We start from the raw sequence: 22,058 nt of genomic DNA on the forward strand, positions 1-22,058 counted from the left end.
TATGTATTCAAACTGTATGCTAAGCAAATCATTACAGAAGCTGGACTTTATGAAAAAGAGGTTGGGATCAAGATTGAGGGAAGGCTCATCAAGAACTTTCATTCAACAGATATTAGGACTTTGTTTGCGGAAACAAGGAGGGTCTGATACACTTGTTGCAGAGGATGAAGTACTGCAGCCTTCATGTGGATTACATCTCAATGTCAATAATTGAGTTTTAGAATATTTGTACAAAATTAATGATAGGTTGTATATCACTTTTAAAATAGTAGAATCAGTCATAAAGCTGGAGTGAGAATATCTGTTTTATTTTTAGTCCTGTCATTGTTGATTTGGATAGATAACTCCAACAGTTCTTAATTATTTTTATATTGATAAGAGAGTTCTCTTTAAGATAGAGAGTTCAGTTTTATGTTTCTAGGTTCTCTTTTAATATGTACCTAAGTTCTATAATACATTTCCAGATCTCTTACATCAAGAAATTTCCAGAAAGAAGATATTTTGATCATTGATTTTTAAAAAGTCAGCCAAATATCATAAAAAATAAAAACCTAAGTTTTGCAAAAATAAGAAATAGTGCAATGGAGTTCTATGGGAGCACATTTTGTTTACAAGAAAAGATATTCAGTACTTGGCTCCAAAGTCAGTATTTGGAGATACCTGTAAATATCAGCCTTGAAGAGTCACAGATTCTTCCCTCCCTATTTCCATTGTCAGTATGACAAATGACCCCTGGAGGCCCTTCCTAGTCTGAGACTGTCAGTTTATACATGGAAAAAACAAGCCTTTCCTGATTACAGATCAGTCCTCTGTGACAGTTTTTTTTTTTTGCAGCACAATAATCATGTAAACTAATGACTTCATATCTACAATAATTCCTTTTTCTTAGTTCATATCTTGTCATAAAAATAATATTCTTTGCAAAATACTGTCATTTGTTATTCCCACTGGAGAATTTTCCATCATTAGATCATGTAATTATCATACAGACTTCCTGCTGTAGCAAGATAGAACTTGGGCTCACAACCATCACACAAAGAAAAATTTAAAAGGGGGAAATACTTGGAAGACAGAAGAAAGCATTATAAAGCTATGAAGTTTACAATGCCTATAAAGTAAAAAATAGTTTCAATTAAAAAGAGAATTAAATATGTATATAGTAAAATGATATGAGTTTAATAACACTTTAAAAATTATTCATTCTATAAGGAAAAGTTCCCAAATAATGCTCCAATAAGCATCAGGTTAGTAAAAGGCTAATTGCCCAAACAAAATAAACCATTGGTCAAACAATACATTTGAAAAATGCCACTGCCTTAAATACCATTACTTGCTTCTTTTCAGATATTTTATCATGTTAACATTTGTTTCGACTTCCAAGATAGAGTATACCATCATTTCCCAAATTATTTTGTTTACAGTTTGCTTATTTCTGTTGGGCAAATCTAAGGGATATATAAAACAAGGGCAGTGAATATATAGGATAAATGAAACTAGATTGTACAACAGCAGAGGAAAGGTAAAAATTCATTAGTGGTACAGGAAGAAGACTAAGATTTGCATTTGTGATTAAGATCAATGATACTTTGAGGAGGTCAGGTGGAAAATGGGAATGCTAAGACTCTGATATTTAGTGAGATACCTAAAAAGTTTTCCTTTAACAACAATAATTGAAAATCAATTGTTTAAAGCTTGCTGCGACATTTTTTCAAGTGAAAAATATGTGTGTTATATTTGTTGTTATTTTGACTCAGAGTGACCAGAACGGAGCAACAAAACTGCTATTCAGTCCTGTGCCATTCTCACAATCACTGCCATGATTAAGACCATGGCTGCGGTCACTTTGTCAGTCTATCTCATTGAAGGTCCTCCTGCTTGTCACTGACTCCTTCCTTTGCCAAGTATGATAGCCTTCTCCGGGGACTGATGGATAACGTATCCAAAGCATGAAGATACGCACCATCCTTCCTTCTAGGCAGCAATCTGCTGTATTTTGCTCATGACAGATTTGTTTGTTCTTCTGGCTATGTAAGATACATTCAATATTCTTAACAATATAACATTTGAAAGGTATTAATTCTTCCTCAGTGTCCTTATTTCATTGTCCAGTTTTCACATGCATATGAGGTAATTGAAAATACCATGGTTTGGGGCAGGTATTCCTTGATCTTCAAAGAGATATCTTTGCATTTTGCCATTTAAAGAGTTCTTTTTCAGTAGATTTGCCAATTGTAACATGTTGTTTGCTTTCGTGACTGTTCTTCCTTCCACGAGTGTTGATTGTTGAACTGCGTAAAATTAAACTCTTGACAATGCCAATCTTTTCTCTCCTTATAATGATGGTGCTTCTGTTATAAAGAGTTTGTTTCCATTATGTTGAAGTAGAATCCATAATGCAAGCTGTAATCTGTTTATTTTTACCAATAAATATTCCAAGTACCCTTACTTTCAGCAAGTAAGGCTGCATTACCTCCATATTATAGGTTCTTAATTAGTCTTCTTCCAATCCTGATGTCACGTTCTTCTCCATATAATCTAGCTTTTCAGATTGTCTCAGTGTTATGAAAGGATATAGCCCTGAAGCACGTATTTCTTTATTTTGAACTATATCCTTTGTTCTGTTTTAATGACTGCATCTTGGTCTATACATGATCATAACTAAATTTTCTGGAATTTCAGTGCTATTCCAATTTATTTCCAAGTCTATATTAGTCATGATTGGTTATAATCCACACAGTTTAATGTCTTGGCTTAGTCAGTGGAATGAAGGTAAACATCTTTCTAGTTTGCTCTGTTGGCAGTTAAAATATCTCTGACATCAGAATGATGTCCCTAGTTTCACATCTTCTTATGAATCCAATCTGAAATTTAGTTAGTTCTACTCTGTAAATTGAATGCTGAAACCATTTTTTAAAATTGCTCCAACAAAATTTTACATCCATGTGATATTAATGAAATTGTCCCATTATTTTCTCATTCTGTTGGGTCACCTGACTTTGGAATAGTCACACATGTGGCCAGGTAACGTCTTCCAAATTTCTTGGCATGGATCAGTGAACACATCCAACTGCAGTTGTTTGTTGAAACTCCTCTGGTATTTTACCAATTTCTGGAGTCCTTTTTTTTCTTTTTTTTCATTCTTCCCACCTCACCCCCCACCTCCAATGTCTTAATTGCAGCTTGGACTTCTTCAGTATCATTGGTTCTTGAGCATAAGCTATTTCCTGAAATAGTTCAGTTCCAACCAATTCTTCTCGGTACAGCGATCTTGTGCAATCCTTCATCTCCTTTTGATGCTTCCTAAATTAATTACTCAAGACTGTGTCAACAGAATACTTCTTCTGTTTTGCAACTTAAGGCTTGAATCTATTCTTCAGTTCTTTCAGCTTGAGAAACGCTCAGCGTGCTCTTCTCTTTATTTTCTAACTCCAAGTCTTTTTACATTTCCTCTTCCTGAGCAAGCCTTTGAAATCTTCTATTCATCTCTTTTACCATCCTTATTTCCTACAATTGCTTTCACTAATCTATGTTCAAGGTAAGGTTGACCTAATGAAAACACATTTGTTTTAATAGTATGGTGACCTCTTGTGGTTAAAGACCAAAAAGTCCTTTTGAAAGTTAAGACACCTTGAGCAGAGCAGGTTCTTACCACTAGGCCACCTGTGGCCCAGCACCTCAGCCACTTGGCCAATTCCAACCTGTAGGAACTGCCTCCTTACAGAATTTCAACATCAGCAATTTGCAGAAATCCATCAGCAACCCCCCAGGTTCCAACTTGCGGACCACCTAGACCTAGAGACATTAAGAAATTTGGGGGCAGGAGATGGAATGCTGTGGGTGGGGGTGAGTGGGAAAGTAGCCTATATACTAACTACTAGTGCTGCATTTAACTGGTTATTTCTTGCCAGAGGAATGTTTTTAAATACAGCTTTGAGCCCTCAGAATGGAGAATCTCTTCCCCACCCCGCTTTACCATTTTTTGGAGTAGGACAAGAGCAGCTTTCTTATGATGGGGCAGCTTCAGACTCTGCTTACCTGTTTCTCTGTACTTATTTAGTGGGGGCTAGGAAAGAGAATTTTGTCAGAAAGCTACTAGAGAGCTAAGTGTAAAAGTTGGCCCCCTCTGTTCTTTCAACTCACTAGAGCTCTAAATTTATTGGTACCACCCCAAAACCCTACTCCTTTAAATATCCAGACCACAGGCAAAAAAACAAAACAACCAACAAAACTATTGGGATCTCCCCTACCCTGCCTCCATTTTTGTGTTTTGTTTTTTGTTTTTTTAAACACACCTCTTTGGAACCCAGTGAAAACCATCAGGAAACTGGGGTTGCCACCCTTTCTTAAGATAGGTCATTAGTGCTTTAAGCAAAAGATATTAGCAGCTTTGACTGCAGCATCAGCAATTACAAAAAAAAAAAATTACGTTCCCTGCGGACATGTAACTTTGCCATCAGTTTTGATGTGGAAACACTGTGATATATAGTGTTGTTGGACAACAGTAGTTTTAAGAGTAAAATATGAAAGATTTAAAAAATTCAAAAAAAGCTAGCTCTGTCCTTTACTTATTGAGACACTTTAACTTTTTCATTTGTATTTCCATTGTATTAGATAAATAAATGTGAATGTAAAATTGTAAAAAAAAAAAAGACACCTTGAGCAGTAATTTTGGGGACTTGCATACAAATTTGTATGCATTTTGCTTCATTCATGTACATTATGTTTCACACATTCTTTCATTCATATTATGTTTCATATGATCATTTCTACACATTGTGGGGGTTTTTTTGGTTTTTTTTCAGTGCAGGACCTTTATTGGTATAATGGCTTTGATGGATACACCTACACATTGTGTTTTATAAAATTAATCACCATTGAGCTATGCCCACTATTATTAACCCATCTTTTCAAATCCCCATTGGATCTGTCCTAATACCTTCGCCTCTTCCATCCACCCATCAAACTGCGATCCCAGTGGTTTGCCCGTTCCTGCTCTCCAGCTCCCTGTCTCACTAACCCTTTCCCTTTGGAATTTTATTCACAGCTTACAAGCTGTCCTTCTATTTTTTACAATAATGCCGTATTTGTCCTTATGAGACTGAGTTAGTTCACTCAGCATAATGCTCTCTAGACTCTCCCTTGTTATATAGCATTTTACAAAATTGTTCCACCTCCTGAGTGCTGCATAGCATTACATCACGTGAATGCACCATAATGTCTCAGTCTATTCATTTGTTGATGGGCATAAGGGCTGTTTCTATTTTTTTTTTTTTTGCAATTGTGAATAACACTGCTTTGAACATAGGTGTACAAATCTCTGTTTGTGTCTTAGTTCTGTTTTCCTTAGAGTATATTCTTAGCAGTAGAATCACTGGGTCATGTGGATTTCTATGTTCAGCTTTTTGAGGAAACAAAAACTGCCTTCCAGGGTAAAAATTGTGGAAAGACTTTTCACAAAGGAAAACATTCACACAGAAAACAGACACATGAAAAAAATGGTCCAAATAATTGGCAAATAGACACATTTTTTTAAAATGCTCAAAATCATTGGCAAAAGACAGATTTAAACCAAAACCACAGTGGAATACCATCTCACCCCAGTAGGAGTGGCTAAGTTTAACAGAACGCAACCAATAAATATTGGAAAGGATGTGGAGAGATTGGAACTTTCATACATGGCTGGTAAGATTTTAAATGTCCTTATTCAATATCCACTCACATGGTTAACCATGACTATGTCTTCAGAGTGATGTTAGGGTGATCCTTCAGTTCGCATATGTCTGTAATGTTTTAATTTTTTTCAAAAAGTGCTCATTGTGCAAAAACAAATCATCAATAAGGACATAAAGATATAAAACAAAACACAGAAACAATTCTAATCTCTCACAAGTAACTAATTATCTGCTTCTCTGCCAATCAGAAGAAGAAAAAAAATCCTGAAGTCTGAATGCAGTTTAGATGAAGTTATCAAAGCCATCTAAACTATTACTAACTTTATTTAATGAACAGTGATTCAATGATTTTTAATTTTTCACTGTTGCTTTCTAGATATACCTGTATTGACTCTAAATATTAACGAATGATGAATGATCTTTTAAGATTAAGAATTTTTATGTTACAACAGATTACATTACAAGAAATAAAATATGCTTGTTGAAGAATGCTGAGGTACTGTGAAAGGAGATACACTAAATCAGGTCTAGGAAAATATTACCTAAATGCAGTTCTGTTTTGTTGTGTTTTTTTTTTAAAGTTTTTTATTATTATTTTATTATTTTGTGTGTGTATGTGCGTGTACTGTCAAATCAGATCTGACTAGTACAGGAGGAGATTGTCCCTCCTTTTCCCGGCAGAGCATCTGGTGGATTTGAACCGTGTGCCTCTGGGATTGCAGTGCAGCTTCTTGCCACTAGGCCACCAGAGCTCCCTGTTTTGTTTTTTTTTTAATTTTCATTGAAGTACAACAGGTGAAACTTTAGGGCAAATAGCGCATTACAAATCACTGACATGAAATATTTACTAGCTGGCCAACACTTAAAGATATTTGGTTCTATCTTCAGGAAGAAGAAAATATGAAAACATCCTTAAAACTTTAAGTTAGCCAAATTCAACAAAGCATTAAAAAGTCCCACTTTCAACCTGCGTCATAAGGAGTCCTTTGGGCTTAAGAGGCCCAGAAAGTTAATGATTATGATGACAGTTCACAAATTCTCCTTTCTTCACAAGAAACCAGTTAAAGCAGGATGGGGCTTTGGCTGGGTTAAAAGATACTGTTCTGAATCCATGCCAAGGGAGCAATCACGGTTTATCTGCCGTTTCTTTTTGTCCTGAAGGCAGTCACATGCTTTTTGGCTTTTTTTACTGTAATCCACTTTAATCAAATTGGGATTCTTGAAGTACATACACAGGAGTTACATTCATACGGCTTTGAACACTCAATTTTTTTTTCTCTGTAAAATGCTCTTCACGAATAAACTGGGGCTTTCTTGCTTTGTTTGAGAGATTCAATTAAAATAACTTAAATGATGAAGAAGAAAATTAAGGACAGGCAATTCTGCACCCGTATCAGAGTGTTTCCTACTGAGTGTGCTTCAGAAAGGTCTGAGAGATTTCCCCTGGTCTGTGCTGACTTAGACTTGCAGACAAGAGTGGATAAGACCATGATTGTGAAAATAGAAAGAGAACTAGCAAAATGTCTGTGTGGGGTGACAGGAGGGAAAGGTGAGGGCAGAGGGGTGACAAGGGAAAGGGGGGAAATCGTGTGTTGCCCAATTTGGTGGGTAGGAGGGGATAAGGAAATGGAGAAAATCTGGCAGAGATCTGAAAAGATAGGGTAATGGTGGGCATATAGATTAAAGGCGATTAATTTTATACTATAAAACACAATCAATAGAATGTATAAAACTCAATGTGAATAAAGGATATTGCGGAAAACAATGTATATAATTTTTGTATGTAAATCAATATAAAATAAAAATTTTAAAAAAGAAAACAACTTAAAAAAAAAAGAGAGAGAGTGGGGCCATCTTTCCAACTGTTTATTAACTACACTAAAGACACTTTGCCTTTTTCTGAACACCATGACGCGCTGCAGTGTTAAACCAGAACTCCTTGGTGAAAAGGCTAATTCTGCAAGAAAAACTCTGCATGGAACATCCTGTCATCTCAGAACACAATAGAAGACTTTTAAAATTATGTCCAAAGAACATGTTGTCTATGTTTAAATGTATTAATAGTGATATTTTTACACATTGCTATTAGTCACCATTGGAGGACTCTTGGAAATTAGTTCATTAATTTTAGAACTAGTAAATAAAGGGAACTATTTAACCCTGCTTGCATAATAGTTCCAGAATTTGACTGTTACCTAAAAGGTTATCCGTTTGAACCCAGGAGAAAGATGTGGCCATCTGTTTCTGTGAACATTTACAGTGTTGGAAATCCCATGGGGCAGTTCTGCTCTGTCCTGTGGGGTCACCATGACTCAGAATCAAGTTCATGGAGCAGGTTTGGTTTTTAGATTTTTACTTCTGCACAGATTCTTCCTTCTGTAATCTTTTCTTGTCCTGTTTCTTGACACATCTCTACTCTTGTTTTCGTTACCCAGATTGATTATCACATCTCCCTTACCTTGTTCTTGGGCCTTTATTGTTCTCAACATTTAATTGTGCTCATAGAAACCTATATTTAGACCAAGAGGTTGTTTTCTGAATAGAGCAAGGAAACACTGCATGGTTTAAAACAGGGCTATATCCTTTCTCCATACCTATTCAATCTCTGTGCTGAGCAAATCATTCAAGAAGCTGGACTTTAGGGAGCTCTGGTGGCCTAGTGGCAAGAAGCTGCACTGCAGTCTCAGAGGCAAGTGGTTCAAATCCACCAGATACTCTGCTGGAGAAGGAGGGGCAATCTCCTCCTGTACCAGTTGGATCAGATTTGATCGTACACACACACACACACACACACAAAGAAAAAAAAGATAGAAAAAAGAAGCTGGACTTTATGAAGAAGAATGTAGCATCAGGATCAGAGAAAGACTCATCAACAACCTGCTGATGCAGATAACACAACCTTGTTTGAAGGAAGTAAGGAGGATTTAAAATGTCTATTGAAGAAGATCAAAGATTTAAACATTTAATATAGGTTACATCTCAACATCAAGAAAACAAAGATCCACACCCCTGTGTGAATAGGCAACATCATGAAAAATAAAGAAAGGATTGAGGCTGTCAATGATTTATTGCTTGGATCTACAATTAACAATTTTTGTAACAGTATTCAAGAAAGTAAAAGACATATTGTATTGAAGAAATCTTGTCAGTGACCTCTTCAAAGTTCTAGGATGTTCGTTTACAGACTAAGGTGCTTCTGATCTAGGCCACAGTCTTTTCAATTACTTTCTGTGCTTCCGAAAGTTGGATGATGAATAAGAATGACAGAAGAAGAACCAATGCCTTTGAGTTGTGGTGTTGGAAATGAGTAGTGAATATCCCACGGACTGTCGAAAGAGGGTCACAAGAGGAAATATCTCTTGAACAAAGTGTAATCATCATGCTCCTTAGAAGCAAGGATGGTGAAATTTCATCTCAAATACTTTGAACATGTTGTCAGAAGGATCCAGTCCTTGGAAAAAGAGATCATCCTGGGAAAGGTGAATGGACAGAGAAAGAAAGGCAGATCCTCCACAATATGGAAGTGGCTGTAACAATGGCCTCAGGTGTATCAGAGAGAAAGAAGATGGCACGGGATGGGGTAGGGTTCACATCTGTTGCCCACAGAGAGACTTACTATGAGCCATAGTCTCTTTGATGCCACATAGCAACTTCACCCTGCCTCCCCAGGTTAGACCACCCTGACTGTCCTTTCTTCACACTGCATGCTTCATGCTTATTATAGTTCACTAGTGATACTTGCTATTTCCTCCAAACTTAGAATCTTTAAAATCAAGGATAATTCCTTAGCAATTTTGTATAACCCCAATGCCTATCAGAAGTCCTAGCACAGTAAATCCTTTAAAATAAATGTTGATATAACCTCAAAGAATAGGCAGATCAAATAACAAGGCACTTTTAATAGTCACCTTGGATTGTAAATCTTTCAGACAGCCAGGGGCCAAGATTTCTTCCCTTTCTCTCCCTGCTGGCATCGTCAGGTCTCAGAACAAACCTCTACATCAGTGAGGCCTGGCGGTTGTCAGTAGAACTAAAAAGATGCATTTCTGAACTAACCACCTCCACTTCTCAGGAACTTAGGAGAGCATGAGTTTGTCATTGTTGTTGTTATGTGCTCTAGGGACACTGGCAACTCATAGTGATCCTACGTACAACAGGTCTAAAAACTGCTCTATCCTGAGCCAACCTTATTGTCTCTGACACACCTACCCTCATTACCTCAGTCACTGAATCAATCTATTTAATAGAGGGTCTTCCTCTCTTGTGCTGTCCCTCCACCCTCCTAAGCATGATGTTCTCCTCTCCCAGGACAGAGCCCTCCTTGCAACATGTCCATGATATGTCAGACAAAGCCTTATAATCCTTGCCTCCAATCTTATCTAGGACAAATCTGTTTGTTCTCCCAGTAGTCCATAATATATTCTATCCTCTTCTCCAGCACCACAGCTCGAAGGCATCAATTGTCCTTCTGTCATCCCTAGTCATTGTCCAGCTTTCTGATACATAGCAAATAATTGCAACGACTATGACCTGGATCAGGCATACCTTAGTTTCCAGACTGACATCATTACTCTTTAGCATGCTGGAGAGGTCCCTGATAGCCAACTTTCCTAATGAAATTAATCTTTTGGTTTCCTGGCTGCTGGTACCAAGAGTGTTAATTGTGGAGCTAAGCAAACTGAAGTTGTTAGCAATCTCAATATCTTCATTGTCTAACATGATGGTGCGGATCGGCCCAGTGGTGAGAATCTTTGTTTTCTTGATGGTGAGCTTCAATCCATATTTAAAGCTAAAGTCCTTGATCTTCTGCAACAAGCACTTCAGGTCCTTCTCAGTTTCAACAGGCAGGGTTATATCATCTACGCAACTCCGGTTGTTGGCGAGTCTTCCTCCAATCCTGATGCCATACTCCTCCTCATTGAGCCCAGCCTCCCAGATTATCTATTCTGCATATAGATTGAAAAGGTATTGAGATAGGACACATCCCTGGAGCACATCCTTCCTGATTTTGAACCATACAGTGTTTCCTTGCTCTGTTCTGATGACTGCCTCCTAGTCCAACTATAGGTTTCACAAAGCACAATCAAGTGAGTTTGTTAGCAAGTTAAAAAGGTCAAATCTCTTAAGCTTGGTATAAATAACTGCTATAAGGATTTTTTTTCTCTGTCTCCAGACAATAGTACAGGTGAAGAGCACCTAGAATAAGTGTACAATTCCCCCAAAAGAATCAATCTGGCCAGTGGGAGGCAAGCAGCAGGCAGCCCCATTCAAGTCCCTCACCCATAGCACAAAATGAAGTGTACGTCCACATCTCTACCTGGACAGTTTTTCTTTGGTTGTTTTGGGCTGGTTTTTGGATTTCCTTTGAAAAATAAAATTTTCATTTTATTATTTTAGTTTTTGAGGGGACACTGCCATGATAATTTCTCCACTGTCAGATGGACGTAAGCAAAGCTACTTCCCATGCACTAATGTGTGTCCTGACTCTGGTGGGAAGAACATCACGCTTATGAAGAAATCCGTGTTGGTGAATTTTTTTTGTTGTCCTTTCTTTATGGCACCTGACTCTCTAGAAATCAGGAACAACCTGTGAGAACCATGTAGATATGATCTACGATCTATCGAAGCATCTTGATTCTGACGTTTATCTTTCACTTTTTTATTAGGGGCTATAACCCAAACCTGAAGTGCACGCACAGACCTCCACTTGTCACAAAGTATGCTCTTAAAAACAACTTGTAATAGGTAATAACTGCAAGGAAATCGGTTATGTTTTCACAGACTTTGTAAAAAAAAAACCAAAATTACTTTTATATATTTATATATATAAAAATTATTATTAATATACCATTTAAAATAGCTAAGAATTATACCATAAGTAAACATGTTGCTGTTGTTATATGCTGCCGAGTCGCCTGCAATCCATAGCAAACCTATGTACAGTAGCTCTGAACCCTGCCCTCTCCTGAGCCAGTCTCACTAATTCCAACACACCAACTCCCATTGCCCCTCTCACTGTATCAACCCATCTCATCTAGGGTCTTCCTTTCCAGCATTGTGCCTACACCCTTGTTAGCATAATGTTCTTCTCCAAGGACCAATTTCTCCTAACCATGTACCTTAAGTATGTGAGACGAAGCTTCAAAATCCTAGCCTCCAAGGAAAAACTTGGTTTCACTCTCTCCAAGACAGACCTATTTGTTTTCTTGGCAGTATGTTCAAGCCTCTACTCCAGCACAACATTTTGAAGGCATTGATTCTTCTTCTGTCATCCTTAGTCATTTTTCAACTCAGTGAAGCATAGCAAGTAATTTCAAAGACCATGGCCTGGATTAGACACACCTTAGTTTCTAGACTAACATCGCTGTTTTTCAGCACTCTGGAGAGGTCCCTGAAAGCAAGTTTTCCTAATGCAATTCTTTTGACTGCCGGTGTTGAGAGTGTTGATTGTGGAGCCGAACAAGCTCAATTTCTTTTCCATCTATCAAGGTGCTGTCAATTGATTGGCCCAGTGGTGAGAATCATTGTCTTCTTGATGTTAAGCTTCAACCCATAGTGAAGACTACAGTCCTTGACCTTCTGCAGCAAGCCCTTCAGGTCTTCTTTAGTTTCAGCAAACAATGTAGTTTGATAAAAGACAATATCTGGGAATACAGCCATCCAAGCAGATATATGCATACCCATGTTTATCGTGGCTTTGTTCATAATAGCAAGGAATTGGAAACAACCTAAGGGCCCATCAACAAACAGATAGAGAAGCTTTGGTCGATTCACACAATGGAATACCAGACTTCATTGAAAAACAAGGAACTCATGCAATATTATTCAAAATGGGTGACCCTGGAGGACACTATGCTGAGTGAAATATCTCAGTCACAAAAGGACAAATACTGCATGGTGCCACTGTTGTAGAATGGGACTGACATTAGGGTTGGGGTAAGATTGAGAAAAATTGGATTATGTATACAGCATTGAAACAGAGAGGGAGAGAACAGTTTAAAAGCGACATATAATAGAGTAGTATGGTTATCACAGGAATCCAGAATTAAGGTTGCATAGTGGAATACATGCAGGGCAGGGGGATTGTATAGCAATGAAGGAATTTATCTCTTCTTTTTGAAGAGAGGAGTGAACTGGGGTGGGGGATGTTAGAGAAAAAAGTGCAACAATTAATGAATGGAAATCCAAAATCTCAGTAAATGTTCATTAAAATTAAGAAAATATTTTTTTAAAAAAGACAATATCTAAAAGTCATGAGTCTAGTCTAGAGAAGAAATTAAGACTTGTTCACTTATTTACTGCTCTGGTCACAGGTAAATTATTTAACTTCTTTGAGAGGCATTTGAAAGTACGACAATATGCTTATCGTGCATTTTGAATGACATGACATGTTGGGAGCACTAAGGACAAGTACGTTAAAAAGCCTCCACTAGATTGTTACTGTTATTACTGCTAGCATTACAGCTGATTATATGAAAATAGTAATTCTACCTCTGTAAACATGAAGTCAAATTAGAACTCTCTTAGTCACCTGTCATAGTGGTTGCATACAGTCGAGTAGCAACTGACCCTCCAGTGAGTTTCAGAGGCTGTAAATAGCATAGAAGGAGATTGCTCATCTTTCTTCTTCAAGGAAGCTAGTGCATTGGAAACATGTGCCTTTAGGTTGACAGTGCAACTCTTTAAAGCTAAGCCACCAGAGCTCTTTTCTTAGTTCTTTTCTTGTTGTTGTTTTGTACCACTAAATGGGAACCAACACATAGCTGACCTTCCAGCAGGTTTTCAGAGGCAGAAAATCACACAAAGAGGAGCTTGTTCATCTTTCTCTTGCAGAACAGCTGGTAGATTCAAACCATATACCTCTTGGACTGTATTTTCATAATTCAGACTGCTAAGATTAACAGCAGACTATTTACGAGAAGTCTCAGGTCAACATAGTCCCATATGCTTAACCAGCTGTATGTGTCCATAGTTTCTATCTTAAACACTTCTATCCATGGCTGTTCTCCAATTCCTCTATGGCCCTTGGGTTCAGATTTACTAGAAGTTCTCCCAGAGATTCAGCTCTGTCATGCGGAAGGACTCACATGGACATAGGTTATGTGGGGTTGGTTTTGGAGAAACTAGTGAGCAATGGGCCAGCATCCTGTAGGCTGTCACTTGTGACATAGCTAGGTGGTGACTGTGGGTGATGCAGGCTGGTGGTGTAGAAACTAGTAAGCAGTTGGAACTATGTCCCAGGAAAGTGACTTTTCAAATGGGGGGGGGAACCCCAAACACCTGGGACTGAGATCCCAGGAGCTTATCTAAAACTCTAGGAGGGCGGAGCTTTTATCTCATCTGAACACTCTTCCCTTAATAAAATAATTCCTTCAACACAAAATAAACAATTATTGGCTAGAGAAGACAATAAACCTTAGACACTCAGAAGTTGTTGGCAGTGCAATTCCTTACCACTGAGACACCAGAGCTGCCTTCTTGGTTATCTAGTGCTGATAAAACAGAAATACCACAAGCAAACATCTTTAACAAATGGAACATTTATATTTTTTGATGGTTGTTGTTGTTATTAGGTGCCATCGAGTATGACTTGTAGCAACTCTAAGAACAGCAGTTCTGAATCCTGCTCTATCCTGTGTCATCCTTATCATTGAGCCCATGGTTGCAATCATTATGTCAATTCATCTGGTTGAGAGTCTTGAGATTAAAAAACTTGAACTTTTGGCCATTCAGTCTGAACTGACTCATAGCCGACCATCAGTTGAGTTTTGGGGTTTGTAAATTGCACAAGAGGAGATTGCTCACTTTTCTCCTGCCCAGTGGCTAGCAGAGCAACTCTCTACAAACAATGCCACTAGGAAGTCCTATCAAGGAAACTAGAAGTCCACATTCAGGATGCTGGCTTGAGGGGAAGGCTTTCTCTCTGTGTTGGGTCTGGAGGAAGGCCCTTGGTCTCTTCAGCTTCTGCTTCTTGGCTCATTAAAAATCAACAGTTATCTTTATCTTATCCCATCTCTGCTCTGCGTGATTTATTGTCTTTTATGTCTTAAAATGGATTATCTCAAGACACACTCAACACTAACTCTAATTCATATAAGAAGCACTCCATTTTCAACTAAGATTATAATGTAGGTGTTGAGATTTACAACACATATTTTGGGAGGAGAGTTACCGTCTAGACAAAGAAAGTGTACACTGCATGGTTTAAAATCAGAAAAGATGTGCTTCAAGGTTGTACCCTTTCTCCATATATACTCAGTATGTACACTAAGTTAACAATTGGAGAAGCTGGACTCTTTAAAGATTAATGAGGGACTAGAATCAGAGGAAGACTAAGCAGCAGCGTGTATTATACAGATGATGCAACCTTGCTTGCTGAAGGTGAGGACTTGAAATGTTTGCTGCAGATGTTAAAGACCATGGCTTTCAATATGTATTGTATTTCAGCATCAAGAAGACAAAGATTCTAGCCACTGGAACAAGAAACGACATCATGGTACACAGAAAAGACTGAAGTTGTCAACAATTTCATCTTACTTGTTGTTGTGGTTGTTGTTGATTGCCTTCGAGTCAAGCATGACTCATAGTGACCCTATGAACAAAAGGCCTGAAGCCCCTCTATAACTACTGCCATTTATCAAAGTTCATAGAGTTTCCAGAGGCATGTTATTCAGGAAGTGGATGCCACTCCTGCTTCCAAACCTGTCATAGCATGTTATTGTTGTTATGTACCATTGAGTTGCCTGCAATGTACAGCGATCTTATGTACACCAGCTCTGAAACCTTCCCTGTCCTGAGCCAGCCTCTCTAATTCCGACACACCAACCCCCATCGCCCCAGTTACTGTATCATTCCACCTCATCTGGGGTCTCCATCTCCTGTACTGTCTGTCCACGCTTCCAAGCATGAGGTTCTTCTCCAAAGACTGATCTCTCCTGACCATGTGCCCAAAGTAAGTGAGGCAGAGCTTCAAAATCCTAGCCTCCAAGGAGGAAGTTGGTTTCACCCTCTCCAAGGCAGACCTACTTGTTTTCTTGGCAGTCCATGGTATGTTCAAGACTCTTCTTCAGCACCACAACTCGAAGGCCTCTTTTCTTCTTCTGTCATCCTTAGTCATGTCCAACTCTCTGAAGTATCACAAATAATTGAGAAGACCATGGCCTGGATTAGGCACACCTTTGTATCTTACTTAGATACATAATCAATTCCCTTAGTACTAGCACTCAGGAGTTCAGAAGATGTATTGCATTGGGCAATTCTGATGTCAGAGACCTCTCCAAATTATTGAGGTGCAATGATGTCACTTTTAAGACTAAGGTGTGCCTGATTCAGGCCATGGTCTTTTCAATTCTTTTCTATGCATTTGAAAGCTCAAAAATGAATAAGAATGGCAGGATAAGAATTTATGGTTTTGAGCTGTGTCATTGAAGAATAATACGAAATATCCCATGGACTGCTAAAAGGGAAAAACAAAAACAAAAACCAGATACATGTTGAAGGAAATGCAGCCAGAATGTTCCTTGAAGTTGAGAAGCTAAATCTTCATCTTACATACTTTGAGCATGTTGCTAGGAGATGTGATTCACTGGGGAGAGATATTATGTTTGGGAAGCTGGATGGTTGGTGAAAGAGAGGAAGACCTTAGATGAGATGAATTGACACAGTGATTGCAGAAATGTGCTGAAGTGTGTCAGATGTATGAGAATGGCACAGGATAGGGTAGGATTAAGATCTGTTCTTCATAAGGGGGCTATGAGTCATACTCAACTTAATAGAACCTACCAACAACAGTTACATTTTGGAAGGATAAAATTCAATCCATAAAATGAGAGAATTTGATTCATTCCTTCTTCTCTGTCTTGGTATGCTCAAATTATGTGTCAAAGCTTAGATGAAGCTTGTAAATCACATGGCAGGAGGTTACCCATCTTTATCTCAAGAGCAGAAGATACCAGTGGGCTGGTGTGCAGGGGGTGAACTCTCTGGTTCAGCAGTGAAGATTGCTTTGGACTAAGAGCCACCAGAGCTCCCTAACTGTTGTCATAGGTAACGTTTGGTATGTGAGGTAAAGTCATAACAAGGTCAAATAGCAGCTAACCCTCCAACTAGTTTTTCAGAGGGTGTAAATCACACAGAAAATTGCCCATTCTTTTCCCACAGAGTCAATGGTACATTTGAACCACCTGCCTTTGGGTTGGCAGAGCAGCTTCTTACCACCAGGAATTCCCTGTTCCTATTAATTGTTGTTATATGTACCATCGAGTCCAAACAAACCCCTAGCTGACTCTCTAGAGGCAGCAAATCTCATGGGAGGAGACTGCCCAACATTCTCCCACGGAGCAGCTGGTGGACTCCGGCCAACTACCCTTGGGTTACCAACACAATTCCTTATCACTGTGCCACCAGCATGTTCTTTTCCAAGGACCTGTCTCTCCTGGCCACATACCCAAAGTACGTGAGAGAGCTTCAAAATCCTAGCCTCTAAGGAAAGACTTGGTTTCACCCTCTCCAAGACATACCTGTTTGTTTTCTTGGAAGTTCATGGTGTGTCAAGACTCTTTTCCAGCACTACAACTTGAAGGCATCCATTCTTCTTCTGTCATCCTTAGTCATTGTCCAGCTTTCTGAAGCATAACAAGTAATTGAGAAGACCGTGGCCTGGATTAGAGTGGAGAGACAGCACAGGAAAGGAAGACCCCAGATGAAATGAATTTATACGACATCTAGGGCAATGGGGGTTGTTGTGTCAGAGTTAGTGAGACTGGCTCAGGACAGGGAAGGGTTCTTAGGGTCACTGTACGTCACAGGTGACTCAACAGCACATAACAACAAAAGCATACTATATTGGTTGTGGTTTTTTTTTTTTATTTAAGCCTCGTGTTTAGAGTCAACAAGACCTTGGGAAGGGCCTTTGTATTTAAAAATCACTTGTTATTATATTTTGGAGGAACATTCTTCTAAATGGTACAGCACTCTTTTGTTAATATGTTGTGCTGAGGTAACCTGGGGTTGCTGTGATGCCGAACCTTGTGCCATTGGGGTGTCAGATGTCATAACGGTTACCCAAGGTGGATAGTGTTTGGTGGAGTTCCCAGTTTAAGATAGATTTGGAAGCAGGAGTGGCATCCACTTCCTAAACAACATGCCTCTAGAAACTCTATGAACTTTGATAAATGACGATAGTTATAGAAAGGTTTCAGGTCTTTGGTTCATAGGGTAGCTATGAGTCGTGCTGGAGTAGATGGCAAACAACAACAAGGCCACTAGAGCTCTTTGTTCCTAATAATAGTTCTCAAGAAATTGAGGGCACTTGTAGTTTACACTTGACATTTAAATTTATGTAAAAACTTGGGTAGAGAACAGAAACAAAACAGGTATTTCAAACCAGTAGCAATTCCAATAGCAAAGCTGGAGAGGGGTTGTTATGGGAGGGAATGGAGCGAGCCATGACCCTCCCTCTGCCCTCTGGCCACCCCTCCCCCATGCAGTGGTTTGCTTCCTCAGTGTAAGGCTGATTCATTGTTGCTGGCAAAACAGGACCTGGTACGCTGAAAGCCACTGAAACTGGGGGAAACTAGTCATGAAAACCCTGACTGTCAGCTGACAGATGCCTTGTTCTGCCAGATAAGTACAAGCACTATTTCCAGACCGACAGTCTCCAGGGGCTGACCAGGACTTTTAGAACCCAACTGGCCTGAAGTCTGTTCCCCCATGCCAGAGAGTGCTGAGCTGCACTTCAACGTGGACCATGGCTACCTGGAGGGCCTGGTGCGAGGATGCAAAGCCAGCCTCCTCACCCAGCAGGACTATATCAACCTGGTTCAGTGCGAGACCCTGGAAGGTATGTGCACCTTAGCTTACCATCTGGGAAAAAATGAAACCATGTGTCCTTCTTTCATTATGTTTCCCTGACTTGAAGTTTTCACAGGCTCTTATTCCCAGGGAGAGAGAGGGAGAGGGAGAGGGAAAGAGAGAGGGAGAGGGAGAGGGAGAGGAGAGGAGAGAGAATAGAGACCATCAAAAACTATGGAAGTGTAATTAATGACATTAATCAATGTTCTAAAAAAAGTCTATGCATGCATTAAAAAACCAATATGACTTATAAACCTTCACTCAGATAAAAAAAGAAATTAATTGAAAATTTAAAAAATGATATTAAGAAAACCCTATGTAGTGTGGGTCTATGCTGACATACACAGGTGGTCTCCAGAGATTGGAACTGACTTAATTACAACTGGCCAGTTATTGATTTGAAGGTTTGGAATGGATCTTTAGCTGAAACCTGAGAAAAAAAGTAGAAGATGGACTTGTCTGGGGACCATCTCTGAATCTAGAGTCCCAGCTTTGACTTCTGCCAGGCCTTGGGATGTTGCTGCTGTTAGATGCTGACTTGGGTATAAAGATCCCTCCTTTGTAAAATGTGATGGGACTGGCAATGTGGTTGAGTTGTAAGGAAAAGGAAATAAAACTATATTGAAAAAAATTTTTTTTGCATTTCCCAAAGATGATTTCACCTTTGTCATGCTGTTGTTGTTGTTGTTGTGTTACCATATTGTCAGAACTAACTCACAGTTGACCCTCTTATGGGATTTCAGAGGCAGTTAATCACACAGGAGGAGATTGCCCATCCTTCTCCCACAGAGCAGCTGGTGGCCTCAAACCATGTGCCTTCAAGATTGCAAAGCAGCTTCTTGCCACTCAGCTACCAGAGCTCCCATCTTTTGTCACAGTGTTGTTATTAGCTTGCAAAATCACAAAACCATAGCAACAACCACAGTTGTTTTTATTAAATGTGATGACTAAACTAATTGTTAGATTTATTTACAAATTTAGTGTATGTCCAACTAAAACTGCCAGAGTATTCTAATCAGAGCAAGAAAGTAGTACATTTCAAGCTTCCAAGGGAGAGTATTTGGGAGGCAGGTACAAGGGAGCAAACAACTTCTGAAGGTGACTTTGCAAGCTGTTCTAGTTGATGGCTTGTTTATGGTTCTGTTCTGTCAAAACCAGTTACTGTGGATCGGCCCAAATTCCCCTCAGATGCTAACCACTAATTATGGCAGCTGTGACCCCTAAATCTCAAATCCGAATCAATTCAACCTCTTAAATTACGAGTTTGGTGGCTGGAGAATGTTGATAATGTATAGAAAATCTACAAAAATTGAGGTAGACTATTAAAGGGTATGAGACTGAGTTCTTCTGCAGAAGTCATTTCAATAAATATCGTGGCCAAAGGAAGGCAAATTTAAACCCAAATAAAACATAAAATAACTTTTGATACAAGACAGGACTTAGAAAGAAACCAAGGGCAGCCATTCTAAAGCCATAAAAAGAATTCTAGATAAGGAAAAGGTAAAAAATTAAAATTGGAATTCCTAGTATTTTCTGAGGAAGGAGGAGAGAGCAATGGAGGGAAGAAGTAAAAGTTAGATTTACCTCAACGAGCTCAGCAACTCTGGGCTGAGGTACCGTGGTGATTTTGAGGCTAGCACTGATTTGGGCAGGATTTCAATCAGTCTGTAGAGAATTGCACTGCTAACCTGAAAGCAGTGACTTTGATTCCAGCTGAAGCTCCTCAGAAGAAAGTTGGGCAATCTCCTCCTGTGAGATTTATAGCCTTTGAGAACCCACTGAAGAGTCAGCCAAGTCAGTTCCAACACAACAGCAGTGAGTGACTAAGTGAGTACTATGGGTAGGAGTTGACTCCAAGGCTTCTAAAAACAACAAATACATGTTGACAGTTACACAGAATGGTATACTCAGTTTCAATATGAGGAAAAAGGGAACGTCTCGGATTCTTGAAAATCTGAAAAAGAAACCTTTTCAGAAAAATATGTTGGCACAATGTCAGGGAATTCAAGATCATATGTCTCTATATATTGCCACACCATTTTATCTCGTGGTTTCTACCTTCCCTCGATTTTTTTTAAACCACTCATTTCATAGTTATATTTGAATGAGTGTGTCCATATACTGTGTGGAGACTTCCAGAAATAGCAAGTGTAAATAGTCAAAAACCATGTTTAGATTACAATGATTGTGAAAATAAATCTCAATAGAATTTCACAGTTGAGGACACAGAGACTTACAATGGTTGTGATAAATCTAATAAACTGTCAACCACAGAGGACAGAAGGATGGATCTCTTGTTCTTCTCCAATATGTCACTGCCCTCTGAGTATGAACTGACCTTCCTTGAATAGATCTGTGTGGAGTTGTTGGCTCCACTTTGTTCTAGGAATAAGGACAGTTCAGCAACTTGTCATTAGGGAGGTCACATGTGTGTGTGTGGGGGTTGTTGGGACAGCAGACCAAACAAACCAGTAGAAATTGTCAGTGAGGGTGACACTAAAATGTCTATCTGTGCAGTGTTTCAGCAGAAGTTTATTGTTCTTTCTAAAAAAATACCTCAGTAGTTAATTATCAGAACAAAACCCTTTTCTTGTGAGTGTACTGCTTACCACTATAAATAGGTTTAAATTCAATGCTCATCTCTTGAACCTTCTTCCATTTTTGCTCAGTTATGAGGACCCTTCAAATCACGTGGTTTTATCTGCAAATATAACAAAAATACTTTTTCATCGCTATTGGTATGTTTATGCTCACTGACCGTATGAGATTTCCTGGTATTTTAGCGACAATATTGTGCTAATTAGTGTCTGTGAGGGAGCTCCTGTAGCCTAGAAGAAGTTGTGCTGCCAACTCAAAGGCAAATGGTTTGGATCCACCCACTTTTTCTTGGAAGAAAGATGGGCAATATCATTCTGTGTGATTTACAGCCTCTAAAAAAACCTGTGAATCACTCAGCTATGAGTCATTTCCTACTCTACTTAATGGTTTTTTGAGAATTATTTGTGAATTTAAATAAATAATTTTTAAAGAATGAACTATTAATTGACAGAAAAGAGGGAAAAACTAAAAAACTTCTGTTTAGTTATCAATAATATTGTACATTACAGTATTTTAACTTAATCTAGAAAAAATTTACAAAACATTTATATTTGTTTTCATGTCATTTAAGAAATATTACAGTTTACAGCTATAATCTATTAACTGCTACGTTTATCACAAAGAGATTGAGCCTGTTAACAATTTCAGCTTGCTCAGCTCCACAATCACCATTCTTCACACAAGCAGTCAGGAAATCAAAAGATGAATCGCACTAGGGAAAAACAATCTGCAGTCAGGAACCTCTCTACAGTACCAAGAAGCAACAATGTCAGTCTAGAGACTAAGGTGCACCTGATCCAGCCCACAATCTTCGCAATTACTTGCTGTGGATCAGGGAGCAAGACAATGACTAACTGAAGAAGAATCAACACCTTTGAGTTGTGGCTCTGGAAAAGAGTATTAAACACACCATGGACCGCCAAGAGAACACGTCTG

General features: G+C 38.8%; 1 protein-coding gene across 1 annotated transcript in view; it reads left to right on the top strand.

Annotated features, from left to right (window-relative positions):
- Nucleotides 1-18,383: 18,383 nt before the first annotated feature.
- Nucleotides 18,384-22,058, top strand: part of ATP6V0D2 (ATPase, H+ transporting, lysosomal 38kDa, V0 subunit d2) — an 80,938-nt gene continuing 77,263 nt past the window's right edge. Inside the window, exon 1 of the mRNA XM_006880514.1 lies at nt 18,384-18,513. Within this exon, the coding sequence (XP_006880576.1) occupies nt 18,384-18,513 (130 nt within the window). The remainder of the gene's footprint in view (nt 18,514-22,058) is intronic.

This window comes from Elephantulus edwardii, unplaced genomic scaffold, assembly GCF_000299155.1.
Source record: "Elephantulus edwardii isolate Elephantulus edwardi_28Jun2011 unplaced genomic scaffold, EleEdw1.0 scaffold00008, whole genome shotgun sequence".
In the NCBI taxonomy this organism is placed as follows: Eukaryota; Metazoa; Chordata; class Mammalia; order Macroscelidea; family Macroscelididae; genus Elephantulus; species Elephantulus edwardii.